Here is a 27,836-nt window from a genome sequence, read left to right as displayed (position 1 = left end):
TATGCCAACGATTTTTGCCTTGAAATTTCCCATTACGAAATGATGTTTGGCGTCGAATCAGCCAAACGATGATAGTTCGCGTGATGGTCGCGCCCCATTAGCATGGTGATGAGTGTCGATCGGCATAAACCAGCGGGCAGAACTGGATGGCATTCGCTAAACCAATCTTCTTAACAAATTAACGTGCTTTATGAATGTATTATTCAATTGTTTGCCGTTATGATCCATCAGGTCGAGTCGAACGCCACCGCATGCACGCTGCATTCTCATTCTCATCATTGTCCGACCTCCTCGCGAGGCCAAAGGCACAGACGAAGGCAGCAGATAAAGTGACCGCGAAGACGACCCCGTTTGGTGCCCACCCCGTTTGGATACAGTTTATTCGTCTCGCCTTCTTTTTGCGCGCGATGTGTGGAGCGAGCAAAGCAAAGCCTTCACCGCGGTGCGCCGCTCGCCATGATCGATGATTGCCTAAATTAGACTCTCCTCTCTGCTGGATGTTTTTCACGGTCAAGGTAGGCGATCTTTTGATCGGATTTCGGTTGCCAGCGTTCTACCGTCGATGGATCATCAAGATCCGATGATGATCGCGCTCAAGATGGAGTTTGATTATCTCGATCCGCTGTAGGGTAGGGTAGGGTTGCTACTGTTGGTATATCGTTACGTCGGTGTCGGTGGGTTTCGAGGACCTTCTGTGCTACCGTACAAACCATGGCCAAGCGGACGTAATGGGCAGACGGTGCACTTGATGAGAGCTCTTCATTGTGCCACTCTCTCGCGGTCTTACTTTCTCTGTCTACTTCGCTTTTGATCTTTGCAAAAGCACTGCAATGATGCCTATTACCTTGTGGCCTCTTACTTGACTTTCTCTGGGCGTTGTGAAGTCAATTAGTTCTTGGCCGCGGATTCTTACGTTTCGTGGTGTTTTGTCTATCATTAACCTTATTGAGTTCATTACACAGTGCACCGCCACCGCCAGAGTTCCTTACCTGGCAACGCTTTTTCGAGTACATTCATTTAAAGGTTTTCTATTTTAAGCACTAATCACAATCACAAAGAAGTATTGCGTATTTAGAACAACGGAAAGGAAGTGCAAACGATGCGTTTCAGATTTATTGTTTGATTAGCGTAATTTATTCATATCATTGTATATATTACTCACATTCTCAACAAATGGACCACTGCCGCGTGAGACGCGCCGATGTACTTTTGATAAACGCTTGTTTGTAGTTTTTGTTTGGAAACAACATTAGGCCTACGGTTACCGGGGTTGAACACCTCAATGCAAGACACCTCACAATGTGTGATGCGTCAGCTGCCTCCACAGAAGGTTCCCTACCCCAGATGCAGTAGCATTCGCATATGGCATTGATTGGATTTTCTGGCCATCGCCACTAGCCTATAAATACCTGTATAAATACAAGATTCCTTCCTCCTTACTACTACGAGTCTTCTTGCTTTGATTTGCAACATACATGTAGTGACATGGTTTAATGATTTAAATAGTGGAAAACGTGATTCTTACGCGAGATATAGAGGAAATTCTATACAACACTCGTTTGGTACCGCTTCACCGCTAAAATGGCTGATTAATAACGAGCAAATGTCAATAAATATCTGTTCTCCGATGCCTTGTGATCCTAGGCCCAATTGGCATCCTTAACTCTACCGTCGGATACACCCGGGAATGATTGGAATGTGGTGTTTCTGTAACGATCCGTTCGATTCAGGCTTTCATCTAATCTTCGTCAGCTACAAGCAGCGGCACGGGAACGGTCGCCTCGAGGACAATTGTGGTTGTTTCCGTCAAATCATTTTCCATCAATTCCCTGGGCGTCGCTTCATCGGTCACTCCGTTGCTGGATCCGTCCAGCAGCTCGGCTCGTATTCGTGCAGCGATCGGGCCATCGATCTGCTCGAGGCGATCCATCAATTTGATTTTAAATTCTTCCGGCCACTTGATGGACCATTCGTTGAACAATTTTACCTGTGAGGTAAAGTACCGTTAGCTAAGCATTCGCATACTTTGCGCCGTTCGTGAACTTACCCTACACTGGAACAAACTCATCGGTTTGTCCTGCCCGGGGTTCAACTGTACCATTGCTCCGATGATGCCGTTTACGTGCGATGCTCCACTATGTTGACGCGACAAGTAGGACACCATGAAAGGAACGAAGTCTTCACGCTGGAAGTCGCTCCACTCTTCAAACCACTGCAAGAGATAGCGCAGTTCGCCATCCACCGTAAGATTGTATGCTCCGTTAGATGCCATCTCGAACGGATGCTGCACCACAAATGCACCGTCGATGACGTGCGTGGTTATGCTCTGGGTGAGCCGCCGATTTAAGCGCAGCGGATGCGAAGCAGATTTGCTCAATGAGCAACGAAACCTTAGCTTCTATGGCGCACCAGCAACCGCAAGACCGCAGAAACAGCGGCAGCGACAGAACACAACGGCACTTTGGCCGCTCTCACGAGGACCGGACCCTGAACTGGTGGGTCTCTAGTCTTAGCGGGCCCGTGGGTTATGTGCAACTGGAACTGTGCTATGCTGCGTCGGTGGTTGAGCTTTTTGATTCCAGTTTTTCTCTCGCCACCTCTCGTCTATTGTATCCGCTTTCCTCGGCGGTCTATTTTCACCTTTTTTTTATCTCGATTCCTGATCTGTGCACACTCGACTCCGTGCTCTCCACAGTCAACCGGACCACTCTCTGTACCTCGGCCCACCTTTTGTTATTTCTTGCTATTTGTTTCGCTTCTTTCGCTGGCACTGTGATCGTTCGGGACCAGCAATAATTGTGGAGAACGGAACGGACAGGTCACGAAACAGTGGCCGCGGCGCACAACGAAAGGCCTTTGCACGGCTTTGCTCTTGCAGCACTTCTGTTGCCCTAACAGTCATACGCAACCGCAAGATTAACACTTTTGTTTGGAGTGATAGTGTCTCAAAGCGCCACCTTGTCTCTTCGACACTCTACGATATTTTCCGGCTAGCTGCGGATAACAACAAAGGTATCTAATGCCATTCCAAGTTCAGGTTTCGGCTTCGGTTCTCAATCCCTCCCATTATGCCAGTTTGCTCTCTCGTTTCCGTTCGCGTTGTAGCTGCTCTCTCTGTTTTACTGTCTGTTTATCTTTCGCCTCACTCTATCGCACGCCGTCTCACGTTCTCAGGCGTTTAGCAGAATGAAACGCGCTAGCTCAAGGGACGTGAAATATTTCATGTCACCTGCTCGCCGATCCAGCTGATGAACAGCTGATGAAACATTACCCTTTTATTCGTTAGTTCCATTAAAAGACGTTTTTTATCTTGTTAAGATTCTTACAAAAAAGAATAAACCGAAACCGAGCCGGAGCGGTTCTGAGGTCCATTTTAAATATAACAAGTAAAGGAACATTGATTGTAAGATTGTCGGATAAACGATGCATGAAAAACTAGAACATAATTTGGTTTTAAATTTTTCGCTTTACTTTTTTCTTCATTTCTTGCGCCGTCACTTGGTTTAGCTTGCGTTATAACATGTACTTGCGCACCGTAAGTTGTAGATCGCCGATGCACCCTTCTGCCCTATTAAGTCACTGGAAAAATTGATCGTAATTCGTGCTGTGTAAAGAACTTTGTAGATATTTCTTGCATGTTTGTATGGAACACAGTAAGTTTTTTTTGCAGTAGATCACGGTTTTTCTTCCTATACATCTAAGATACTGCTGCGGGCATCAATCGTCTCCCTCTAATGGCTGTGTGGGAAAACCAAATTGATCGACGTTTTGGTATTAAGTTGATATTGTTCTGTTTAAGTTCGCCGCTAATGCCTCATACATCTATTTTTCATCCGCCGAGAGTTCGTTGTGGGGATCGGAAATAGAGTAAGTACTAACCACAACGCACATTGTATTGGAATGAAAATAATAAACAATCTACGGATAAATGCTACATTGGCTGCTCGTGAAATCACTGATTCTCGATACGTGTAAAGTAAAACTGCTGATAATGCATAGCCAAGAAAGCGTGCATTACTAACATAACTGGAATGTTGCCGAATCACGCCAGCGCACGGTCAGTGACAGTGACCAGTTGCGCCGAGTTAAAACTTTATTTCCCTACAGAGCACGCTGAGGTAGGAGAAAATTAATCTTTAAAGTTGCAAAGATTTGTTTTTGCCGCAGGTTACACACCGTCATCCTCTTCGCTAACGAGATTTAGTATGACCTGCATATAGGTGCGTCGATCTTCGAGGAGACACTTGGCGGCATGGTGTCTTTTTAGGCGCTGGATGAGTACTGAGTTTTTCGCGTCAACTTCGTACGTTACTCTAGTTACGTCTTTCGCCGGTAAAAAACGATCACTTTCGTTTGTAGCAAAATAGCAGGAGGGCTTGTTATGTAATAGTTTGACGTGGTCGTGTAGCGTTTCGCTATGGAATGTATAGCAGTTTTTGTTCTTGTTTTTCTTGCTCGATTCGAACGTCCTGGTTTCCTCGATTCGAATGTTTTAGAAGGCTAAACCAGCATCGCGGTACGTCTGGAAGATCTTCTCGATCGAGTTGACGTAAGCAGCGGAACGAAGATCTAGCCCCAGGTTGTACTTCATAGCTGTCTTCATGATGGCACGAGCTGAACGCTCCATCGTATAATCGAGGCCGGAATGCACGATGTCCTTTTCCGAGGCGCCTGAGATACGCTTCTGGAAGGCTTCCGATGGCGTCACCGGTATCTTGCCGCCGACATTACCGAAACGTCTTTCGAGTGAAGCTTGAACAGATTCTGCGAAAACAAAGTTTAAAATATACAAATTAGAACGATTCCGGAACACGATCGCAACCGATTAAACACCAGACGGAATGATACGGTTGTCAGTGTAATTTAATGATTTTCAAATGATGATAGGTGCAACTTAGATGAGTGTAGAACAAAAAAACGTTCATGACCCGTTGTAACAGCCCCTGTTTTGCAGATCATGCAGTCAATTTTTGTACACGTGATTTCGTGAGCTCATATTTTTCACATTCTGCCATTAACCAGCCGCCTTCTTCGAGGAACGATTCCTTCTTCTATTGCTTAAAGGTAATTATGATATAATGTTTAGTACAACTCCTTGTATAATGAAATATTAAATCCACACGTGGCGCTGTTTAACATAAAACAACTAAATGTGGAATACGGAGACAGCCAAACTGCTTAAATGATTCAACAAGTCATGTAAAGAAAAAATATTAGGTTTTTTCAACAACAAATGATTCATAACGTCGTTATGTTACGAGCAATACGAGCATATGTACTCAAACAATGGCTTTCGGTTTCAGTGTCACATGCTGTAAGACGACATCCAAAGACTTGTGCTAAGCGAAACACGTTCAAAAACTCGTTGCATAAATTGCAACCAATGGCTATGTTGCGATGTTTCAAGATAGAAAATAGAGAAGTTAAGCCCATAAGTGAAGTATCTATTGTAGTAGAAATTATTACAAAAAAGAAGAAACAGATTCAGTAGCGCGCAAGTACACGTCCGAGAAAGCAAGAAAGAACGGGAAAGAGGAAAAATAACGAATAAATGTAAATTTATGAATCGAACCAATTAGCACAAGAAGTTGGAGCACCGAAACAGAAATAAAAACGAAACTTGCGGTGACGAGAGTCAGTGGGTTTGCAAAACAGTTGAAGTAGAAGCCGGGAAAACTGGGATACTTTACTGTCATCGCTGCTTAAGTGCTTATCGAGCGATTCCTGCACGGATGCTGTAAATTGATGCGAGTTGACACACGAGAAGGCGAAAAATGAGAAAAAGAGAAAAGAATAGAATAGAAAATATGGTAAACCACGAACGTTTGTGTAAAAATTGTACGTTTGAATGCATTTAATTTGCAACGAGGCACATTTGCTACATCTGAAACTAACGCTGGTTCGAGAGTCACGCGGGTATTAGACGCATAGAATTTTTGTTTGCGTTCAATATTTGCATACAGGGATACAGAAGTATTTATTAATTATTTCAAATGCCCGTTCTTAAATTAATTGGAAAAACAAACAACGTTGCGGCTGGCAAACGCTTCTCGTCTTAACGTATGTTCATGGCACTTTGGGAACGACGTAGGGAAAACAAAAATGTGAAGGGGATAAACACACAGGAAACGCGAGGAGCGCTTGGATCTTGGCGCTGGCGGCCACAGTTTTAGAAAGCCAACCCAGCGTCAGCGTACGTCTGGAAGATCTTTTCGATCGAGTTGATGTAGGCGGCCGAGCGTAGGTCCATTCCGAGATTGTAGCGCATGGCGGTGACCATGATGGCGCGAGCCGAGCGTTCCATCGTGTAGTCGAGACCGGAGTGAACGATGTCCTTTTCCGAGGCACCGGAGATACGCTTCTTGAACGCATCGGAAGCTTCGATCGGAATTTTGCCCCCGACCGTGCCGAAGCGGCTCTCAAGAGATCGCTGGACGGACTCTGGAGTGTGTGTTTGGGTGGGTTGCGTTTTTTGCGTGTATCAGATCAGATACAGGAGCAAGGATCATTGTCGATCGTAAACGGAAGAGAAAAAGAGATAAAAAACGAAACGAAAAAAACCATCGTTATCTAATCTGCAACGGTGGTTTTATTATTTGGTTCATACAAAACCATAAGTTTACTAAAAACAGTAAATTAGTCCAAATCAAAATACGCGCACACACTCTTTCTATGATAAGTTTGATAGTTAAAATCAAAATCAAAAACAAGAACTCCATGCATCATACACAATTCTATCGCGTGAAACGACAACGCTTGCAAGCATCGTTGAGAAGAGAATGGAACCTCTTCAACTGTCGGTGAGTACACACTCTCGAGATTATGGGTTAATCTGTTATTCGCTCCTCAAGGGAAGACAACGGCAGGCAAAATGTACACTATCACGTTAGAGGATCACATAAGTACGAAACGGTCTAGCAAGAAAGCAAAACAGACGCTCAGTGGAAGTCATCGTCAGAAGGCAGAGAAGGAAGTATGGACGGGATGGACCAAAGTGCAGTGGTGTAGGCTTATGTTAAAGTACTGGCGACAACTGATTCGATAAATTTTGGACCAATTTGGAGAAACAAGAAAAAAACACATAAACAAACATTCCGAAATTTTGCCATCGAGGTCAGATTACGAAAATTTCATTTGCATCACAGTGATTCAACCGGAATGAGCACAAAGAGAGACCACCATTGCATTGGATACTTTACTCTCGTCGTCAAAGACGAATCGCTCCAACGATTGCTGGATGGAAGCTGGCCGAAGGATCAAGCAATAAAGTATAGAAAGAAAGAAAAAAGAAAAGAAAAATCATAGTACAGAAAAAGAAATCTAAAGACAGAAAAGATCACGGTGGGAACCACGGACGGAGACGTAGTGCGCACTAAAGGAATCACAATTTTGGAATGGATTGCATGTTGATTGCCACCCTTTACCGTTGAAGCAGTGGCAAAATACGTGGCTTTAAGTGGGTCTACTTTGTGCGTCTACATCTGCTGTGCCCAACATGTTGGTTGGCCGTTGGGGCGCGCGCGCCCGTGCAGATCGTTACGAGGCAATTTACGAGTTACGAGATAGTCCATCGGATTTTTTCCAACTTCCGGATGGTGGTGGTGATAATAGTGCAGAAATGTTATGTTATGATTCGCGGTCGTTCCGAAGCCAATCGAATTAGGGTAAGCGAGCAACGAGATGGATAATTTGTTTGCTAAAAGCATTATTGGCAAGACCGATTTTTGTGTTTGTTCGGTGCAAAGATGAGGCAGCCAGCTGGCTTTCGCCACCGTCAAGTGAGCGCCGCTAAAGGTAGTGCAGTAATTTGTTGTAAAGAAAGAAGCTAAGCACCGGCTTGTGTTCACCGCAAAAGCACAAAACTGTGGGACTTACCAAGAAGATGGTAGTTCGATTCCCGCTCGTACTTGAACGTCAAACGACCGTACGAGACGTGGTTAAGGTTCTTGAGCCATTCGAAGAACGAAACCGTCACACCACCGGCGTTGATGTACAGATCCGGAATCACCAGAATGTTACGATCGATCAGAATCCTATCAGCGGCCGGCGTAGTTGGTCCGTTGGCAGCTTCGGCAATGATCTGTCGGTTTTGATTGGTTGTTAATTATACACAATGAAACGAAACGAATCGCAAACTCGCGTCTTTGGTGATTCTCTACCCACCTTGGCGTTGATGCGGGCAGCATTGTCGGCGTTGATAACTTTCTCGATGGCGGCCGGGATGAAGATGTCGCACGGTTCGAACATCAAGTTCTCGCCTTCGTACGGCTTGGCACCCGGGAAGCCAACGATCGTGCCCTTCTCGTTCTTGTAGTCCTCCAGCGCCTAGAAGAAAGTTGATATGTTAATCACCACCAAGCCCGAATAAGAGTCAACCACGGAGGTTGCCAACGCTCACCTTCGGATCAATGCCCTGCGGATTGTAGATCGAACCGTCGTGTTCAATCACTCCAATGCAGGTGGCTCCGGCACGGGTAAGGTAACGGCACGAGTGCAGACCGACATTACCGAAGCCCTGCACGATGAACGATTTGCCGCCCCAGCCAGGTGTCGTTCCGATCTGAGCCATGAAGTTGGCCTCCTTGATGAAGTTGTCCAATCCGTGGAAGACACCGCGACCGGTGGCAGACACACGGCCATGAATACCGCCCTGGTTGATTGGCTTGCCAGTGACGCATGCATGCGCATTGATATCGAGGTGACCGATCGTCTTGGCGTAGGTGTCAGCGATCCAGGACATTTCGCGCTCACCGGTACCCATGTCCGGGGCCGGCACGTCAATACCCGGGCCAATGAAGCCCTTCTTCGACAGCTCCAGCGCGAAGCGGCGCGTAATTTTCTCCAGCTCATGCTCAGAATACTGACGCGGGTCGATCTTGACACCAGCCTTAGCGCCTCCGAACGGAACATCGACACACGCGCACTTGAACGTCATGAGAGCGGACAGTGCTTTCACCTCATCGCGCGACACATCCAGCGAGAAACGGATACCTACAGGAAAACGACAAGAAAGATGGCACGATGAGCTGATAAGTCCGAGAAGCACGCGCACCGTCCCGTCTGTCAATAAACCGTCGATTCCAAGGTCAACACGTTATGACACCCTTGATAAGATATTCAAAAAATAACCCTACATTCGGCTGCTTTCGATGGCATTTAAACTTTTCCCGGCCGAGCTAACCCGGTCAGTTATCTCGCTATTCCCTGCTGTCGATTTGGTCAACACTTGCCGGGTTGCCGAGCTCAAGGTTTCCGCATCTGACAATCATTGACGCGTTGGAGCGCCCCGAAAACGTTGTCGAATTTGGAGGTCTAGAGGTGGGTCGTAAAACGACTTCCTATCAAAACCTAATGCAAGCCGCTCGACTGTGGATCGATTCGATGGCTTAGCAACAACAACCACCTCAAACCCGTCTCATGCACGACTAGTTTTTTTGTGGAACCGATGTGTGGAAGAAGACCTGTTCGCAACCTCCGCTCCTTAGCGACGTTCTAAATCCGACTCATAGAGGATTAGTCACTGCCACGCGCGAGAGAACGCGCTCTACGAGAAATTAATGCACGCCTGCGGTAATGTGAACACGATCGTGTTCTGTGGTGCTTCAGTTTGTTTTGATCGCGAGCGGAAAGCAACCGCACAGTCTATGCTATCTATGCTGCTGTCTAGATCAGAAAAGGGTCATGCTCGAGCTAGCGTCACGATGCGTCGCAATTAACCGGTGTGGACTGGGGCTATGCGTGCTAAATATAACCAAACGCATAACGCTGTCTCGCATACGTTAAAAGTTCGCAAAATAAAATACACAGAAACACCGTCGTCTTCGTGTTAAAAAACACACGCAAAGTGAAGATGGTCCTCGAAACGGAACTGCTGGTGCTACACTTTGTAGATTCGGGAGACCTTTAAAAGACGTTACATAACAATTCAAACGACGGACGATCCATGTTTACCACAGTTCCACACGGAAGGCTACCTGAATCCCAACACCGCCTGCAACGAATCCGCATATCTTCTTCGCAACTATTCAAACTATTTGCCAAGTCAATCGGTGTGTTGTGTCTAATAGCTTTGGTTGATTGTGCTTTAAAACGGTGCATTTCCCGCAGCAGCTTACGTTACAATGTGTCGACGGATCATCTCTAATCGATTTCGTTAACGCGTGTCTCCTGCATTGGGTTCGCAGTCTGTTGCCAGCCAAGAGCTTCGATACAGAACTTGTTTACTTGAACGCTGGGCTGTTCACATGCAGGATCCGCTTATTTATTCACCAATTTCCATCCTCCAAGATCGTATTACGATCGACCAAGTGGTGCCTGTGGTGTGCATTACTAATTAGTGTGCTAATTTAGGTATGGTAAATGTACCAAGTAAGCTTTTCTCGCCAGTTTTGCTAAGGAAGGCTTCTCTTCCAACGCTATTTTTCTAAAATATCATTTTCTTCCACCTGGTACCAGACATAGAGATTTTAAGAGGTAGGTACATTAATTTTTAACATTGAAGGCGCGATCAATCTCCTTACTGATTCGGAACAACCGTAACCAACATTCAGTTCCGAATGGATCTACCTGCTCGAACCGGTAGCCGGTGCACGTGACTTACAGCGTTAAATGTGTCACAGTTTTTCATGTTTTGAAACCCATTAGCAGAACCCGATGCGGAAGACTTGGATGTACCGTTTATTTTTTAAGCCAACTTTGGAGTGGCACGTGAGCAATACGCACAATTATACGGTCCGGTGCGGTTTGGCAACGTTACCTCTTTACGTAATCATGCCACGACGCGATTAGACAAAAACCTCGTGACACGGGGGCAACGGGTAAAACAATACACATCGTGACCCAAGAATCAAGGAATCAAGAACCTACAAGCAACCGACACCAATACCAGCATTACAGAAAAAAGAAACAACCGCAGTGCAACTGCCGTTGTGTACCGTATTTTTAGCTGCTCCATCGATTAGTACAACACCGTTTGCCTCGGTGACGCAACGGTTGAGCCTGTGACACACCCCCGGAGGTCAGCGATTATGGACTGAAATGGTCGCATCGGGTCGATCGGAACGCGCTGAGTGGCGCGGGACAAATTCAGAGTCAATCTTAATTTCAAACAATGAACATCGCAATCGCTTCTGCCCGGCCCGGAGTGTGTTGCCATGGATCGTCGTTTGAAACATTGTAGCGATCCTTTCCATTTTTCTGCCAGATTGAATGCTGCCTTAGAGGGCCGCATGCTGCTATTTGGCCGGTGGCCGACCGAATTGCCGGAGGATTTAGCCGGCGTAACGGGTGCGCTTGTAACGCTTGAACCCCTTGACTACCGTTATCGCCGCTTACGAAGCAACAAAACCAGTTACGGGCATCGGTTCCTGCGTTCGTGCCCGCCACGAACATTATCAGCCGGGCGACACACAACGATGACCTTGCTTTACTTTGCAATTTTCCTCAGCCCGCGGCCACCACACCCGTTGGAACCACTCCGTTTGGTTTGCAATGCGTACGTAAAGATGTGCTTATCGTGATAATCGTTTCAAAAGTGTTGCTGAAGCATAGAGAAGGAGGGTCCTTATGGTTCCTTGCTACACGGCACGAAACAGAAAGAGAGAGTGCGGTCGACGATCGCATGTTCCCTGTGCCAGTGCTTTGACAACAGCACCTTTACGCCACTTCAGTGAAAGTGCCATTGATTACACTGAAGTGGCGTGTTGCAATAGGAGGCCAGCGGAGTTCTGATCTTGCCTGCACATTGTACGGGCACGATACGGAACCCACAGCTTGATGATCAAAGGGTTTCACAATGGAAATACAAAACACCCGGTTTCTTGCGGCGGTGCCAAAAAAGGGTCAGAACACGTGCCAGCCTAACAACATTCAGACGCGATATGCTGCTCGATGGTATGCGGCATTCCAATCACAGCGATGCGCGTGCCATGCTGGCGCATTGATATGCGCGTTTTGTTCTTCTTATCGCTCCCATTATGCTTTATGCTGCAATGGTCCTCAGCTGCTAGGCGCGTGAAAAACATCTGGAGTGTTGTGCGATACAAGTGGTACAGCAGTTCTCGAAGCGACATTCAACATTCTCATCCATTAGAACCCGCACCAACAGTCACAATAAAAATCTTGGGCCTACCATCATATCTATGTCTTGGATCACTCGGTTCATTAAAAGCGACAGATGTTAGAATTGTGAGTAGGTCGAGTTAATTAGATTGTACACAATTGAAAATCGACTTATACCGGTTCGATTACAACTACTGGTCGGTCATCGAGGACAAATGCCACTCGATGGCTACCATTCATCACAAGGGAGGTGGGTCCGATAACACGCCACACAACTCCCTGAGATAACTTTTGCTTTTGCGATCTATTATTGTTCACAATTATCTCTACCCGGTTCTGCTGGTGGTGGTACTTGACAACCGTGTTTCGTGGTGGAAGACGTTTGCTTCTTCAAATTGTCTCCGTTTTATCATTCCACATCCTCACGTGATCAGCCGTTATGACAATCCAGCAAAAAGCCCCTTACACAGAGAGGTTGGGTGGGTTTATGTTTCGCTCGTAATTGTTAAACTTTTCTCTTGAAAATGTGACCAAATTATTTACATGCGTTCAAACTTGGTATCGATTTCACATAACACACCATGTCCTCTGTAGGTGTTAACCCATTAATCATTCTCGCAATGCGTTCCCACACATCTGGTGGACGAATGACGAACACACACAGTCCGATTCGCGCGTGTGGTGGAAATTTTTCAAAACAGCTCAGAATACACAAAAACAGAAACCAACACGAAAATGGCCACGAACGGTCTCGAAAGAATGGTGTGCCCACGGCCCGCACGGCAAAACGTACTCGTTACATAATCAACGGTCACATTTTTCACGATTCCGCCCGCCGTCTAGCACTTACCGCCCTTCGTCGGAGTGCGGTGCGTGCAGTGCTGGGCACGGTAGCCGGTAATCATTTCGTAGTCGCCGGAATCGCGTCGCAGCGGGAACGCAATCTCGATGATGTGATCGCACGGCTGCATAAGCATTAGGATACCCTTAACCTTCTTCTTTTTCTCCTCGAGCGAGCTGCGGCCCTTCATGTCCTCGACCAGCTTGTCCTCGCAGATCTGGCAGGCACGGTGGAAGAAGTACTCGACCATGTCGAAGAAGCGCGGGTTGGACGAGGAAGCCACATCCTTCAGGCGCTCCGGAATCTGGTGCTCGGCGTACCCGCGCTTCGGCTGGTACTGTTGTAGCGCAGGCTGCTGGATGGTGGCCACCGCCTTCACCAGGGTGGACACTTCCTGCTTGAGGACAGCGCTCTTGGCGATCGTCTTCAGGTGGTACATGGTTTCGCCTGTGTTACGTGCGGCAAACAGAACGGCCAGCAGCCAAAAAAAACAACAATAAAACAAAATGCATCTGTGGTTACAAAAATATTAATGAAAAGCAAATAACGCCGAGCTCCGAGCGGGCGAAACGGTCATCTATTGTCGTCAGCTGTGTGGGTCAGCTTTTCTCATATTTTACGGTTTCCCACACGGTGGCTAAAACTGGTTTTTGGACCCGAATCCACCGAATGGACACTTCTGGCAAAGATGCCACGGAAACGGAGGGCACAAAGGAATCGGATCCACAAATTGTGCTGACTAAACTGAAAGCCTCAGTAAGGATTATTACGGTGAAAACCACCGTTGCACTGGCTAAACTAATGAGGGTTGGCCAATCTCGTATGCTCACAGTATTAAAATCGGTGCACTGTTGGTTGTGGCACAATCACACAAATCCGCCCTAATCCTTAGCGGGGTCTAATCACCCGGACACACTATTCACTTGAAGCGAAGCACGCACTCCCTCACGGGCCACTGGCTAATGACGGAATACGACCACGACGACGGCAGAGAGCACTAAGGGCCAGAACCAGGGGACCAAACACTTGAGCTGGGGCCACACGAAGCGTAAAAGTGAGCGTAAGAGAAATTATTAATGGCAAATCTTCGTGTGGAAGGTTTAAAATATAAAACTTTCGTGTTTTTGGTCCGAGAAAATAGAAAACAAAGAGGTAAGTTGATTTCTGAATAATTTTTAATTTTTTAACAAATTTATAGTTAAGCTTAAAAAACATCACAAATAAGAACTTACGTTATCCTCTGTTTGTAAAAGCGTTTTATAACAATGTTTTCGTTCGGTTTTACGCTTGTTTTTACGTCTCCGCGGAGTATACACTTTTTGACATAAGCGTAAACGATTTGACATTAAAAGTTTCTATAGCGCTCGCTTTTACGCTTCGTGTGGCCCCAGTTTTCAGGTTTCGCACGGAACGAGCGACCGCGCACACTCGCGCAACGTGTCTAGTCGCTCCCAATTTCTCCGGAACGATGTTCAAGGCGCCAATTCTCTCTCTTTCCAAGAACTAATCGGTTGTTTCGCGTTCCGCATTCCCTTGAATAAAAATGCGAAAAATAGACATTTATACTCACCGGATTGCTGTCAAAAACAACGGAAACGTACAACTGATCAGCAACACTGAAACCGACTGAGGTGAGGTGACCAGTTCTGCGAAATTTATGCGCCGCAGCGACTGGAAACGATGTTTGCTTAGCGCTCGTACGCTAATCCCATAACTGTATCAGTGTGTGTTTCATACATTTCGTTCCTCTCCTCTGCATAAAAATGCCGGTTTTCGGCATTGACGTCACGGTATGACCATGGAAATAACGTTCGGCGCAACGTGTACCGGGAAGCAAAACAAACACCCAGCACGCACCAAACGGATTGACCGACCGATTGGCAACGTTTGAAAGGACGGTTAATTTTTATGCACTCGATATTCGATAAAGCATTTATGCTTCAAATGGCATTCATTCAGTGGTAGGAAGTGGTCAGTGGTGCTGGAACTTTAATGGTAAGTTATTTTAATTATCCTTTTACATTTTATCGATACACCCTGTAATTAGCATGGGTGTGTGTTCGGCGTGACTCGCGCAGTTGTGTTCGTGTAGCATGAGAAGCCGAAGTTTGACAGCTGAAACGTACACACAAGATTTTCAGCTGACCGTAGGAAGAAATGGCGTATTCGCTGGTCATAGTTTGCTAAGCTCGCGGCAATGCAATAGAAATACTGCTGTGCCACCACCGTTCTGGCTCGCCCGCGAGCCATGTTGTGATGGTCGTCTGTAGTGTTAAGTGGTAAAAATTAAAACGAAGCAGGAGCCACACCATCGTCGGCGGCTAAAGGCACTCGAGAACGCGACGTTGCGTAACGGTTTCTTTGCGAAGGAAGAGTGAGAAGTTTTCTGTGGCCAACGAGCGCTATCGGCGGGAATAAGAGCACCCCAGTCGATCGGAAGGTGAAAAAATAATCTCCTCCGAAGCAAGCTGAAGGACGGAAGGTTTTCGGGCGAACGTTGAACACGCAGGTGTGCGTAGATTTTGTCCGCCAGTGCCGTGCATGGTTGTGTGTGCATGTTTACGTGTGCAGTGTGTGCTCTGCATGCAGTTTTATGTTGCTTATGCTGCGCTGTCCAGGGGTAAAAGTGTAATGAAAAATTACACGCACTGCCACCGTGTAGCGGAAGGCAAACATGCGTTTCAGTGCGTTTTCGCCTCTGCTGCTGTGCGCTGTTCGATGCATCTTCCAATCGTCTGTCCGTAGTAGCGAGTATTTGAGCAAAAGTGTAAATTTCGTGTCTATTTATGTCAACACTCAGCCTCCTCTACCCCTGTCTCCGGGAACGGGAACACTGAGTGTGCATTTGTAACAGCGTAAAGTGTCCGTTTTTGTCTGTAGTCGCGGCGCCGAATGAAACGCGCACATGCGAGCGAGGTAGCACGATAGACAGATAATTAGAGCCAGCGGACGAAGGCCGCGGCGAAAGAGAAAGCAACGTCGTCTTGTGCTATCGTTGGCGAGAAATTGCAACTGCGAAAAAAAACAGCAAAATGTCATCGATTGTGGACATTATCAACCACTACCAGACGAGCATCAATAAGTCGCTGCACGATAAACCGCGGGTAAGTGTCGGGGTTTAATGCGCCGACGACACAGCGCAGAGGAACGAAACCGTGCAAACAGCCAGCATGGTGAATGGACTGGCGAAGGCTACTTTTCAAAATTTCACTTGCAAACATGAAGGAATAACCTTTTCTGCTCCGGCTCTGCTGCGGCGCATACTGAAAGGGCGGAATATCAACCTTAATTGTGCGAATGTGCCACATCGACGGAGGAACTTATGCTACTTGGGAGGATGTATGTATCGCCACGTGGTGTGTACTCGAGAACTAATTGCGGCGAACCTTTCGGATTCGCTCTCCGAGCTCTGAGCCGTTATAGTATATTGTTTATACACTAAACATTCTGCCTTCCTTTTCACTAACTTTGTGTGAACTAAAAACGCCACAAAATTATGCTTAACTGTTTATTTTCTCTCTTATGCGTGTGTGTTCTCTAACTAACCATGCTAGCCTGTCTGTCCGTTTCACTGTACCAGTACCGGCTATGCTATCAATCGCGCTATAAATAAATTGTAGTTGAGAGAATTGTTCTAAAAATACGTTTGCTGTGTTAATTTGTAGGAATACGTTGAAATGTTCTTTCGCGAAACCAATGCATGCAGCAGAAGAAAGCGCATTTTGTTGAATTGCAAGTGTTTTTGATTTTTCGTTTCGCCTTTGAGTAATATTTGTCTACGTCACAAGGAACGAGCGATCTATGGCCATTAGCTTAACTAATGCATTGTGGACCATCCGGCAACAAGAACTTGTCGAATTTGTTGCTGCCACCAATATCAGCTCGACCTGTTCGTAGACAAATAAAAAAAATTACAACAGCATTTTCGGTGTGTAAGATTCCATATTAAACCACTCTTTCATTCCGCAGATTGTCCACTGCATCGGAAAGCTGTACAAGCTTCCGATTTCTGTGCGGCATCTTCAGGACACTGGCATCGGACGTACGGTCAACAGTCTCCGGAAGTACGACGGTGAGGTTGGCATAGCGGCGAAAGCATTGGTGACTAAGTGGAAGGCGATGGTAGCAGCGGAGGAGTCCGATGACGGAGCTTCCCATAACACGGCCGAGGTCGAGGGTAACGATAGAAATGGCAATCGGCAGCATCGTAGTGACAGGAGTGATGAAGATGACGGCCCCAGGGAGGAGAACCACGACGGTCCGATGGCTGCCGAGAACGATCATGACGACACGGCTCCTCCATCGGATAACGGAGGCGACGCAGGTACGTAAATTGACAGTGGCGTACACAAACATTTTTGAAACCGATGATAATTGCCACTCATCCGATTAACATGCCGCAACTTTGTGGTAAAGGTAGTTTGAATTTGTTGCTAGGAACACTTTGGCTACGAATCGATATTGACATGTTTATGATTAGAGATAAGCTGATAATCGGTCTTTTTACCCCTCTAAAGATACATACGAAGAGTCTCAACTTCGCGTAGATGAAGAATATGGAGACGATGCGAACAGTGGCAGTAGCAGTGAAGATGAGTCTGACGACCAAGAACGGCAACAGCATAATGCACAGCATCATCAAAACGCCATAGCTGAGAGCAAACCTGATGCGAATCAGTGGAACGATCATCACAATAGCGCCTCGTCCACCAAGGAACATCATTCGGCCAGTTCTCGCTCGCAAAACCACCACAGCTCAAGGTCTTCGACAAGTTCCGACAAGCATCGTAGCCACAAATCAGACAGCAGACACCATCGACACCATGGAGATGATCCAAAATCTCATAAATCTTCACTGTCACGCAGTGAACATGGTAGCTCCACGAAGTCGTCACACAGCGGTGACGACATTAGGAAAAAGGATCGCAATCCTTCAAAACATCACAACACCATCGATAACAGTGGTACAACCGAAGCGGGTACTAGTAGTAATAGCAGCAGTAGCAAACGAAAAGATTCTAGTCAAACAGGTGGCATCGACCACCAAGCGCGTTCGAGGGACGAACGAAGTGAAAGCTCCAAAAGAAGTGCATCCGATAGAGAGCACACCGAGGACACGGCAACGTCCACGGCGAAGCGATCGCGGAAAGACCGTAACGATAGCGGGTCGGCTAGTGTTGAGTCACAACAGTTTTCCACTCCGCATTCGAAAGCGTCATCGAAAGTGTCTTCCTCATCGTCGTCTTCAAAGCATCACGATCGACACAGTAGGACGTCTTCTGGGGAAAAGGGCCGCGAGCACGGCGGCAAATCGAAACGCAAAGAACGTAAACTTGACAAGCACGATGAGCCCGAATCAGCCGAGGAGGATGTGGTCGAGGGAATCGATGGTTCGGCCGGGGCAAGCTTTGCCGATGCACTCTCCATGATCGGTATGCCATCGACTTCGAAAAAGAAATCGTCCTCCGGTGGTGGTGCGAGCAGGGAAAAAGAAAAGGAAAAAATAACTGTCTCGAAGTCATCGCCCGCCTCCGGAAGTTATTCGTCAAAATCCAAACCATCATCCAGCTCGAGTACGAAAGCGACGGTGCCGACCGCACACGAAATGCTCTCGGAGAAGGTGAAGCTTCAGCCCCTTCCCGAAGCTTCTGAAATCGTAGATGCTTTGCCCATGATCTCACCCAACTATCGGCCGATGCCACTGAACCAAACTGTGATGGAGTGCGTGTTTCTCGGTGGACAGGGTGGACGTGGCCAGAAACGCCCTATGACCGAAGAGGAAGCGCTCGGACAGAGCATGCAATCGAAGAACATCCGCACAAAGGTGTACTCCGGTATGAAATCGACAACGGCGAAGGGCGTCATTCCGTCGCTGTACGATCTGTGTATTCGACTGCTGCAGGATCACATCGATGAAATTGGGGCCACGGGTGGTATACCGTTCTACATACTGAAGCCAGTGTTGGAGCGAGCCAATCCGAGCCAGCTGTTGAACCTGGAACACTATAACCCGCAGTTTGTTGATGACAGTGACACTCTGTGGGAGCTGCACTGCAAGCGAACATTCCGGGGGAAGCAGCGGAACGAGGAGTCACTGGAAACGTGGCGAGAAATGTTCCTCGTAAGTAACTCAGTAACGAAAGTGTTTCTTCCTCGAATCAGCCTTTCATTATGTTACCTTATTGCAGCGATGCTCCGAAGAGCGGGACGCCAAGCTCAAGAGTTTGACGCAGAACATAAAGCTCGCCCAGGAACAGGCCGCGGCGCCCATTCGCAAGACGCAGCTCGCCTATGTAGACTCAGCCGTGAAACCACCGAGGGCAGTGATCAACAAACAGGTGAAGTATGGAACGGCACGAGCCCCAGTCGTCTCACCGGCTGCTCGAGTTGCGGCACTGAAAAGTGGCAATGTGGCTCAGGTTGGTGATGCCCGGCTCCGGATCCTCCCAGGTGCCCGAGACAACGCGCAGTCTCAAGGTATTTAGCACAAGGTTTACGGCGCTTTCTGGAGCATCAGCGTTTTAAACGGGACACTTTCCTATTTCAGTTTTTCAACCTACGAAACCTCGCAAAGCACCCATGATGGCAAAGGTGCTCTCGTCGATGAAGGGCTTCAAGACGAGCTTCCGACGCTAAATCGTACGACGCTCACACACGTACCCTTGCGAAAAGCGGTCACAAACAGCAAACAATGCATCATTAGTAAGGAAAAATGTCCTTTCTCTAGTTCACAAATGGTGGGGCCTCCGAATGGCTGATGGCTATTCGATGTGTATTGGCTAAGTAACTTTTAATTTATTTTAAATTCAATTCACCTCACATACCGACTAACAGTGTGCACTCGTTGTTTGTACGATGCTGCCTAGTGTTTGATCTGTTTTTATTGTTTCTTCCATTTTATGATCCCCCTTCTCTTATGATATATTATATTCGATATGACTTAGTTTGGTCCAAACCGAAAGGTAAAACCTCATACTGATTGTATTTAATTTAAAACATTGGTCGATTGATGTATGGCATAGACAGGCGAGAAAGGTATAATAAATGACGTATGAGATTTTTAACTGCTGTCGAAGTGATATCTACACGCATTACTTACGAAAGAAAAAAGGACAATATTGACTGAATATTGTTTCCTTCTATCCGACAATGTGTACGATCAGATTACATCCGAAACGTCAGCATAACGCCATTTCGCCAACAGAAAAGGATTGACTTTATTCGGGCGACGAAAACAGGTCCAAACTTTGAACGGCTGTTTCATAGCAAATAACCGGAAAGGAAATTCCGTAGGACTAAGGATAATGGTTGATTTGTGGCGATTTTCACCCATGTTTTGGACAATAGTCAATGGTTTAGCAAAAAATAGGAGAATTTCAACGAGTGTGCAAATTTGGCACTTCAGTTGTGGAGCGTCGGTGGTGTAATGGTCAGCATAGTTGCCTTCCAAGCAGTTGATCCGGGTTCGATTCCCGGCCGACGCACTGAGACTTTTTTGAAAGTGCTTAAGATATGGTGAAACGCATACTCTGCATCATTGGTTAGGCGCTTCACCTTTCCAGGCATGGCTATGTGTTATCAAGAGTGTTACTGGTGGCTAGTTGGACAACGCTAATCTGCCGATGTCATATTCTACGCGGCTTTTGCAAACACATGTTTTTTGCGTTGATTATTTGATGTCGATTGCAACGTTCCTTGATAAGTGTGCCTCCCTCATCGACACATTCTATAGCCGTGATCGTCTAGTGGTTAGGACCCTACGTTGTGGCCGTAGTAACCCAGGTTCGAATCCTGGTCACGGCAGTGTTTCCCTATCGCCCCCCGATTGAAAGGGAAGATAAAACACTGTCACGGAAGAATGGGTTAAAATCTATTTTTTGTGTGTGGAGGGATTTTATTAATGAATGCACTTATATAAATCTGTCGCATGTGTGGTGCATCTAGCACCGGAATTAGCTCAACCCTAGTTTTCGCCAAACAGCCCATATGAGATTTGATTAACGATATGGATGTAAAGGGTCGAAAGCACAATCCTTAGTGAACGTAACATAATATTGGACCAGCGAAAAGGGAAACACAAAATAAATAATTGAAACGGAACGATTTAATTTTAAAACATTTATTAACTTAATGTATCGATATTTTGCAACTTTCCAATCATTGTTTTTCGACGTTTTTCTTCTCCCGTTTCTTACGCTACGTTTATGATACTGTTTGATTGTTCATCAAACGGCCAATGCAGAGTTAGCGAGTGGTTTGCGGCCGACGGCTTGAAGGGCGCGCTTCGAGGGATGATCAGATCGGATGATTAACTGCTCCGACCAGGTATTTATAACCCGGATTTGTTTTTGGTATTATTTGGCTATTGCCCATGTTCTGTCAACATTCCATACACATGTAGTTGGGGTGTAATGAGTCTCAAACTGATTATATAGTGCTACTAATGCTTCTCAACAATCGTTATTTAGATTTTTTTTTCCATTGGCCTTCGAATGCACCGTACGATCGTTTGCGAAATAAACCGATCCCGGCGCAGTGATACGTTGTTCTCCCATCGTTCTCATCAGACCGCCTTAGTTTACTATTATTGATTTTTTTCAGTTTTGCTAAATACTAAGCACCTAACGTCATCTGAACAGATGAATGGGTGCGTGCATCGGCGTGCAATTGATCACATAAAAATGACACCGTTGACGGTCGTATTATGACGAAGAGAAAGCATCTACAGACAGCAAAAATAAAGAGTCCACACTCAATAGGAACGCGCTCAATGCTCTGCGACATTCTCTGGGACATTGCCACGAGTTGTAGAGCAGTTAGAAACAAAACAAAAAAAGTATATCACGAATTTTCCGTCACCGTACCCTACCATCAGTAATGCTCAGTATTGCGCTCGTAATTCAAATGTCGTTCTTAATTCTTCATAACAGCCACCCGCTGCCGCCGCCGCATTAAATCCTGTCCCCACGGCCAGGGTAAATAATGAAGCTTGTTTGTATTGTCAAATATTAGCTAACAGTAGCGGTGTGCTATTTTCTTCGCGAGATGTTTCCAGCATCGCTCGCCATTCCATTTTTGCATACATCTGGATTTGTTTGATTGATATAGTGATCTTTTGTTCCGGGAGAGATTACAGACAAAAACCTACAACCGTAATAAAACATATACTGCCTAAAAAAAACAATCCGAACCATAACGTGTGAGATTCGAACGAAAACCAATAACAATTCAGGTAAATTGGGAAACGATTTAGTGGGAATTTTGTGTGATTGACGTCTTCAATCTGTAGCCCGCCGAGGGGACGATGTTGACCCTGTAGCCTACAGAGGAGAACAAACTAAGAGCAACAAAGTAGAGAAAAATCACATAACAAAATGCATCGGGATACAACCCAATGGAAACGATAAGCAAACGAAAGGAAATACTCATAGTTACGGGTATGAGTTGATGGTCTAATAGTTCCCTTCTTGGTGTATGGATTTTTTGGATGTATCTGTTGATTTTTGTTTACTAGTTTCGAACAACTCCACGCCAACAGTCAACTCCAGCTTCTTGCAAGTACCTTTACTCGCGCATGTAGGGATAGTCAATGTCCTTCAGCGGAACGAAGGTTTCCTTGATGGACTGTGGTGTTGCCCACCGGAGGACGTAGTGCGGTCCGCCGGCTTTATCGTTTGTACCAGACATACGGCCACCACCGAAAGGTTGCTGACCGACCACTGATCCGGTAGACTTATCATTGATGTAGAAATTACCCGCTGTCATCTTGAACTCTTCCAGTGCTCGCTTTTGGAACGCTCTGCGTAAAGATAATGTTATTGAAAAGAAACCATTAAAATGCCGCAATGCACTAAAATGCCTTTAAACTTACACATCTTGCGCGAAAACGGCACCTGTCAGTGCGAATCGGGTCGAGTTGCCGACAAGCTTGACCGCACTGTCGACATCTTTATCCTTGTACACGTAGATTGACAAAACCGGACCAAAGATTTCCTCCGTCATGATGCGATCCATTGGATCAGTCGATTGCACGATCGTCGGTTGAATGAAGAAACCTTTACTGTCGTCACACTGGCCACCACCGAGAATGGTGAGGTTTTTCGAGCTGCGTGCGTGGTCGACATAGGATTTGATTCTGGCAAACGCCTTGTCGTCAATGACGGCCGACGTGAAACTGCTGAAGTCGGTCACATCACCCACCTTAAGTGTATCACGAAGCTTCAGCAAACCGTCCTTCACCTTCGGCCACAACGACTCCGGAACGTACATGCGCGAGCAAGCGGAACACTTTTGGCCACAAAACTCAAACGATGAGCGTATGGTACCGTTCACAACCGATTCAACGTCAGCTGACGGGTGCACGAAGTGATAGTTCTTGCCGCCGCACTCTCCGATCAGTCGCGGGAAATTGTTGTAGATATTGATGTTCTCGCCTACTTGACGCCACAACCGATTGAACGTTCTGTGCCGAATAGGAAAATGATAGGACGTGAGCAACTTGGATTCCCACCGTGGTCTACGCATACTTACGGTACGGAACCGGTAAAGTTGATGCCGGCCAGATGCGGGGACGCTGTGATGGTATCGCCAAAGACGGGCCCGTCCGTGGGGACAAAGTTTACCACCCCTGGAGGTACACCGGCTTCGCGCATAATCTTGAAAATTACATAGTTCGAAAGCAGGGCAGTGTCGGACGGTTTCCATAGCACACCGTTGCCCATGAGGGCCGGCGTGTAGGCCAGATTTCCGCCGATGGCAGTGAAATTGAATGGACTGACTGCGGCTATGAACCCGTCGATGCCACGGAATCGAATGGAATTCTTCGTCACCTTGGCGTTCTCGCTGATCGGTTGGTACTTGGTCGCTTCCTTGAGATAGTAAGTGTTCATGCGAATAAAGTCGATCAGTTCGGCGGCAGAATCGATTTCGGCCTGGATAACGGTTTTCGCTTGACCCAGCATGGTGGCAGCATTGAGCTCCTGCCGATAGGGTCCCGCCATCAGATCGGCCGCCTTTTGCCAAATGCGGATACGCTCATCCAGCGGCGTACGGTCCCATTTGACCTGCGTTTCAGTGGCCGTTTTGATCGCTTTCGGCACCAGCTTCTTGTCCGCCCAGTAGAACTGAGCCAGTTTGTGTTTGTGATTGTGCGGCATCACCTGGTGTCGCACCTCCTTGGTGCGAAGCTCTTCCGAGCCAATGATGATCGGTACGTCCTCCATTTTGGCCGCTGTCTTCTTTAGGGCTGCCTCTAGCTCGGTGCGTTCCTTTGAGCCTTTCTTATACTCGAGCACCGGTTCATTTTCGAGCGGGAACTCGGGAAGTTTGGGGCTCGAGAGTACCGAAGAACTAAATGCTCTGAGGCCATACCTTGAATATATGAACGTCAAAAAGAAGAAGATTGAAGTTAGTGTGTACACGAGAACGCTGTTTGAAAATTAGGTGTTATTCGCGATTGGCAATGTGCCCAACAAGCGTTATGATCATTCAATTTGCCATTCGACGCACGAACACGAAAGAGCAACTGTGTTGTGAGCTACTTCTTGTGATAAAATTCTTATGTCGTAAAATGTTATGATGAGCATGATGAAAAAGAACCACATTCACATGGTAACACGTGAAATTAGGTAGTCGACGCACGGCACAGCCAATCAAAACCACTTGCTGTGAATTGATTAAAGAGAGCAAAACATGCACGAGAGAGCCAACAGAGGCACGTCAGCTTGGGGAAACCCATTCAGTCCATTATGTACACCCAAAAGCCAGCGAAAAATGAGAAAGAGGTAAAAATCGATAGCATTGTTTATTCAACATTATTCTTCAATCATCGACGAATATCGATTCGTTCGTGCATTGCTTTCACGCAAACGATATTCTTCGTTCAACGGATTGCACTTGACTTTGCTCAGTAAATTATGGGTGACAATGAAAGCTCAAAGAAATGGTCATGGTGACTAATACATCGTTGCACCTGCACCGTCATTTTTACATTTTAAGCATCACGTGATGGACCCTCGTTGCATCATCTCTTCCTTGTATTTATCGCTTTCTTTTGAGTGGCTACTTAACATTGGCGATGTTGCGTGTGCGCTACGCGGCAAGGTCGAGGTCAATCGGCCCCGTAATGACGTGTGAGTTTAAATATAGTTACCTTTTCTATATTTGAGTGGGTGTGTTGGACGTTCTGGGGATATATTTGTAGTCATAATTTTCAAGTCCATCGAGAAGAGGAGACGAAAAATGTAAAAACCACAAATGCACAACCAGAAAATGGCAGCAGTCGATGCGCTGACTCCGCCAGACACCACCAATACAATAGCAGGCGAAGTTTGTCTGTGGTCAGCTGATTTATATCGCGGCGCGAGAAAGACTAAGCGAGCGTAAACATTGAAACTTCGAAGGAAGTGAGTGGCATTGAAAAAAGTCGAGATAAAGGGTAAATGCGCAACCCTCGTACACATGCACCAGGCACCGCTACGGCCGCGGGTGGTGCTGGCCATAAACAAAGCAACAAACAGCTGTACAGCAACTGCGGCCGACAATAAGACCGCGGCGCTGCTCGTGTTGCTGTGCCCTGTTTTTGGTTGCCGCTTTATCGACAGGTTGAAAATGAGATAATTGCACTGTGCACCTCAAGGAGGGCCATCAATCACAGGGAGCATCTCATCTAAATTGACATTTCGATCGAACACTCAAATTGGCTGTTTTCCCTTTCTAGTGCAAACTACGCCCTGGAATTTGTTTGCTTGTTTGTTGTGTGATGCCGGCCCACTTAGCGAACGGTACACACTTAAAACGTGCTAACGATTCGATATTCTTTACTCATCATTATAAAAGGTACAGGCGCACTCATTGTCCAATGTTTGCCTTGCAGCATTAATGATCCGGCCACAGAAACGATGATGACGCTTTGCTGTACAATGCACTTTGTCTTCCACCACACGGATGAAGATGTATGCGCGCGCGCGCCCGCACCTGTTTACAGCCCTGTACCAGCAAAACACAGGCGGATTGTACCAAACAATAGAATGCATTTGCTTGACCGCCGGGCACTACGAGCCATTTGTGCGCCTATCTAAGAAGGTGCTCCGCATTTGTCTTTCCCTTTCAGCTACCGGTGGACGAAGGCGCGGATCTTCTCTCGGGGCCAAAAAAATACACCAGTCCCTGGCGCATAGACTCAGGCACACCCTTTATGGCTGAGATTTCGTTTCCGGCAGCGTAGGTAGGCTGGCCAGTAGAACAAAAACTAAAGATGAGCTTAGAAAGCAAAACATTTGATTACAAATGAAGAGTTTAGGCTTTTGTTGCTATCGGCGGCAGTAGGCGATGATGACGGTGACTGATGATTGGGCGGCAAAAATAGAATCTTGTTCGCAAGCGGACCTTTCCCTGCCGCCCGAGCGGACGACGACAGGTTGCCAAGTGCAATAGCAGCCGACCTGAACTCCCACGGCCGGTTACCGGGCCATCGTTGCGGGGCGGGGTCGTGCAGTTCGCAACCCGAATGCTTTGCACTGACCTTTGCATACTGGCGACCAACGTTGCCGTGGCGGAACTCTTGCACACGGTGAACATTGTTGGGCTGCTGCTCCTGGCGGCGGTTTCGGGCGGTCACTATTTTATGCTCCTCGCAGGATCCCTGTTGCGCGGCGTATCGGTTGCAGGTCTTTCCTCTAATTGGCGCTCTCTTCGCTTTGTTTTTCACGTGATTACGTGACTGCTGCACTCGCGGACGCGTGTGTGTGTGTTTGGGGGGTTGAAACAACTTTGTCAGATCTGCAGCAATCGTCGGCCTGATTTCGACAGCGAACCGATCGATAGCACACACTCTGCGGGGCACTCTGCTCTGTTTTGATGGCACTAGGACTCGCTACACAACACTGCTCTGCACCACCGGACACACGCTGCAAAGAATTTGGGATTTCATTAAACACTCTGCTCGTCTAATAAGGTGCACCAGTTAGAGCGGTGCAGACGAAAAGTTGCGCAAAATGCGAGCATAGGCCCCCGCAACAACGTACCGTCGCCGTGCGTTCGACGGACGGTTTCGCGATAGTTCTGTGGCGAAAATTACGTAAGTCGTAACCAACCACCGCCAACTAGATCTGCCACCACTTAGCACTACTCCGCTCTCCACTGCTCACGCTATACGCACCACCGAGACGGAGCACACTGGGACCGGACCGAGCAACCCGAGAGTCAGCACCGACGGAGATCGACCAAGCCAGGAATGAAAAGACGGACTGACGACGACAAGTGGCAATGTTTTCCGTCCGCAGAGAGTGCAAGTTTTGCCATCAACCCACGATTCACCGCTTATGCGGCGAAGCGAGAGATAGAGTGCGTGGAGAGATCGGTGGGCCGCCAGTAAGAGGGAGACGGAGAACAAATAAAACCGTGAGAGAGTACGAGCGAAAAATGCATCTTCTCGTGATAAACAACACGATAAATCTGCCGAAACCTACCAGCGCGCGCGTGTTGACGATTAAGGATGTTTGGCACGGCACGGAATTGTGATCTTTTCAATTGTACAACAGCAGCCGGGCCATACTCACTGGCGAACCACGACCAAACACCGCGATACAATGTCGCACGATTGTGTAGTGCATGCGGAGACAATAGACGGAAAACATGAACGCAAGAAAGAAAGGGCGCGAAGTTTTGAGCAGAAAATTACTCTCGCGCTGTCAAAACAAAATGGTGAAAAATTGGGGCTTTTATCGTGGTGAATATATCCATCCGATTAGTGGTGGGTTTGTGCACATTATTGCACACAATATTGTATATCCAGCCCGTGCAAGTCGTTTTTGAATTGCAAATCAACTGTTGATACGTACAGTTTTTGAAGATGTTTCGATGGCTTCCGGTCCACTAAAGTGGTGGTTTGCGTGTTTTTTTCTCAAGTTTAATCATAACGCACAATTACAATAAA

The 27,836-nt window shown here is 46.9% G+C and overlaps 4 protein-coding genes and 2 non-coding genes across 13 annotated transcripts; 3 read left to right on the top strand and 3 right to left on the bottom strand.

The window, feature by feature from the left end:
- Nucleotides 1–1,285: 1,285 nt before the first annotated feature.
- On the bottom strand, nucleotides 1,286–2,982 carry LOC128273018 (uncharacterized protein C14orf119). The gene is made up of 2 exons (XM_053010921.1): nucleotides 2,048–2,982; nucleotides 1,286–1,987 (listed from the first exon to the last, which is right to left on the bottom strand). Exons 1-2 carry the CDS (start codon nucleotides 2,270–2,272, stop codon nucleotides 1,739–1,741), a joined length of 474 nt encoding a protein of 157 aa, XP_052866881.1. The 5' UTR covers nucleotides 2,273–2,982; the 3' UTR covers nucleotides 1,286–1,738.
- A 448-nt stretch (nucleotides 2,983–3,430) lies between these two features.
- On the bottom strand, nucleotides 3,431–13,865 carry LOC128273618 (glutamate dehydrogenase, mitochondrial). Of its 5 annotated transcripts, none has more exons than XM_053011625.1 (7): nucleotides 13,732–13,865; nucleotides 12,911–13,348; nucleotides 8,399–8,991; nucleotides 8,164–8,325; nucleotides 7,876–8,080; nucleotides 7,200–7,244; nucleotides 3,431–4,764 (listed from the first exon to the last, which is right to left on the bottom strand). In XM_053011625.1, the coding sequence occupies exons 2-7, from the start codon at nucleotides 13,338–13,340 to the stop codon at nucleotides 4,493–4,495; spliced, it is 1,707 nt and encodes a 568-aa protein (XP_052867585.1). In that variant the 5' UTR covers nucleotides 13,341–13,348; nucleotides 13,732–13,865; the 3' UTR covers nucleotides 3,431–4,492. The 5 variants fall into 5 exon arrangements, with proteins under 5 accessions (XP_052867585.1, XP_052867584.1, XP_052867587.1 ...); XM_053011624.1 differs by lacking the exon at nucleotides 7,200–7,244 and adding an exon at nucleotides 5,691–5,735; XM_053011626.1 differs by lacking the exon at nucleotides 3,431–4,764 and adding an exon at nucleotides 5,921–6,441.
- Nucleotides 13,866–15,061: 1,196 nt separating this feature from the next.
- LOC128275774 (transcription elongation factor B polypeptide 3) lies at nucleotides 15,062–19,957 on the top strand. 2 transcript variants are annotated; one of them, XM_053014393.1, is made up of 5 exons: nucleotides 15,062–15,412; nucleotides 16,871–17,225; nucleotides 17,419–19,022; nucleotides 19,090–19,378; nucleotides 19,449–19,957. In XM_053014393.1, exons 2-5 carry the CDS (start codon nucleotides 17,021–17,023, stop codon nucleotides 19,535–19,537), a joined length of 2,187 nt encoding a protein of 728 aa, XP_052870353.1. In that variant the 5' UTR covers nucleotides 15,062–15,412; nucleotides 16,871–17,020; the 3' UTR covers nucleotides 19,538–19,957. The 2 variants fall into 2 exon arrangements, with proteins under 2 accessions (XP_052870353.1, XP_052870352.1); XM_053014392.1 differs by lacking the exon at nucleotides 15,062–15,412 and adding an exon at nucleotides 15,461–16,005.
- Nucleotides 19,958–20,313: 356 nt separating this feature from the next.
- Nucleotides 20,314–20,385, top strand: Trnag-ucc (transfer RNA glycine (anticodon UCC)). The gene has a single exon. It is a non-coding gene; the product is annotated as a tRNA-Gly (tRNA).
- Nucleotides 20,386–20,632: 247 nt separating this feature from the next.
- On the top strand, nucleotides 20,633–20,704 carry Trnah-gug (transfer RNA histidin (anticodon GUG)). The gene has a single exon. It is a non-coding gene; the product is annotated as a tRNA-His (tRNA).
- A 231-nt stretch (nucleotides 20,705–20,935) lies between these two features.
- Nucleotides 20,936–27,191, bottom strand: LOC128274192 (delta-1-pyrroline-5-carboxylate dehydrogenase, mitochondrial). 3 transcript variants are annotated; one of them, XM_053012300.1, is made up of 5 exons: nucleotides 27,060–27,191; nucleotides 26,424–26,808; nucleotides 23,432–24,271; nucleotides 22,773–23,363; nucleotides 20,936–22,700 (listed from the first exon to the last, which is right to left on the bottom strand). In XM_053012300.1, exons 2-5 carry the CDS (start codon nucleotides 26,477–26,479, stop codon nucleotides 22,466–22,468), a joined length of 1,722 nt encoding a protein of 573 aa, XP_052868260.1. In that variant the 5' UTR covers nucleotides 26,480–26,808; nucleotides 27,060–27,191; the 3' UTR covers nucleotides 20,936–22,465. The 3 variants fall into 3 exon arrangements, with proteins under 3 accessions (XP_052868260.1, XP_052868259.1, XP_052868262.1); XM_053012299.1 differs by having other exon boundaries at nucleotides 26,926–27,165; XM_053012302.1 differs by having other exon boundaries at nucleotides 26,995–27,165.
- Between the last annotated feature and the right edge of the window lie 645 nt (nucleotides 27,192–27,836).

Source organism: Anopheles cruzii, chromosome 3 (assembly GCF_943734635.1).
Source record: "Anopheles cruzii chromosome 3, idAnoCruzAS_RS32_06, whole genome shotgun sequence".
NCBI lineage: Eukaryota > Metazoa > Arthropoda > Insecta > Diptera > Culicidae > Anopheles > Anopheles cruzii.
Note: the sequence above shows the minus strand (reverse complement) of the source record. Positions and strands in the feature narration are given on the sequence as shown.

Bases quoted from the DNA above. Each gene is read 5' to 3' on its own strand.
- LOC128274192 (XM_053012300.1), bottom strand. From the start codon at position 26,479: ATGTTCACCGTGTGCAAGAGTTCCGCCACGGCAACGTTGGTCGCCAGT. The intron at 24,272-26,423 runs GTCAGTGCAAAG...CATATATTCAAG, and splicing joins TTGGTCGCCAGTATGCAAAG to GTATGGCCTCAGAGCATTTA. The intron at 22,701-22,772 runs GTAAGTTTAAAG...ATCTTTACGCAG, and splicing joins GCCGTTTTCGCGCAAGATGT to AGCGTTCCAAAAGCGAGCAC.
- LOC128273618 (XM_053011625.1), bottom strand. From the start codon at position 13,340: ATGTACCACCTGAAGACGATCGCCAAGAGCGCTGTCCTCAAGCAGGAA. The intron at 8,992-12,910 runs GTAAGTGCTAGA...GTTTTCCTGTAG, and splicing joins CCGCACTCCGACGAAGGGCG to GTATCCGTTTCTCGCTGGAT. The intron at 8,081-8,163 runs GTGGGTAGAGAA...CAAAACCGACAG, and splicing joins CTGCCCGCATCAACGCCAAG to ATCATTGCCGAAGCTGCCAA.
- LOC128275774 (XM_053014392.1), top strand. From the start codon at position 15,934: ATGTCATCGATTGTGGACATTATCAACCACTACCAGACGAGCATCAAT. The intron at 16,006-16,870 runs GTAAGTGTCGGG...TTCATTCCGCAG, and splicing joins CGCTGCACGATAAACCGCGG to ATTGTCCACTGCATCGGAAA. The intron at 19,379-19,448 runs GTATTTAGCACA...TTCCTATTTCAG, and splicing joins AGACAACGCGCAGTCTCAAG to TTTTTCAACCTACGAAACCT.
- LOC128273018 (XM_053010921.1), bottom strand. From the start codon at position 2,272: ATGGCATCTAACGGAGCATACAATCTTACGGTGGATGGCGAACTGCGC. The intron at 1,988-2,047 runs GTAAGTTCACGA...TTTACCTCACAG, and splicing joins TGAGTTTGTTCCAGTGTAGG to GTAAAATTGTTCAACGAATG.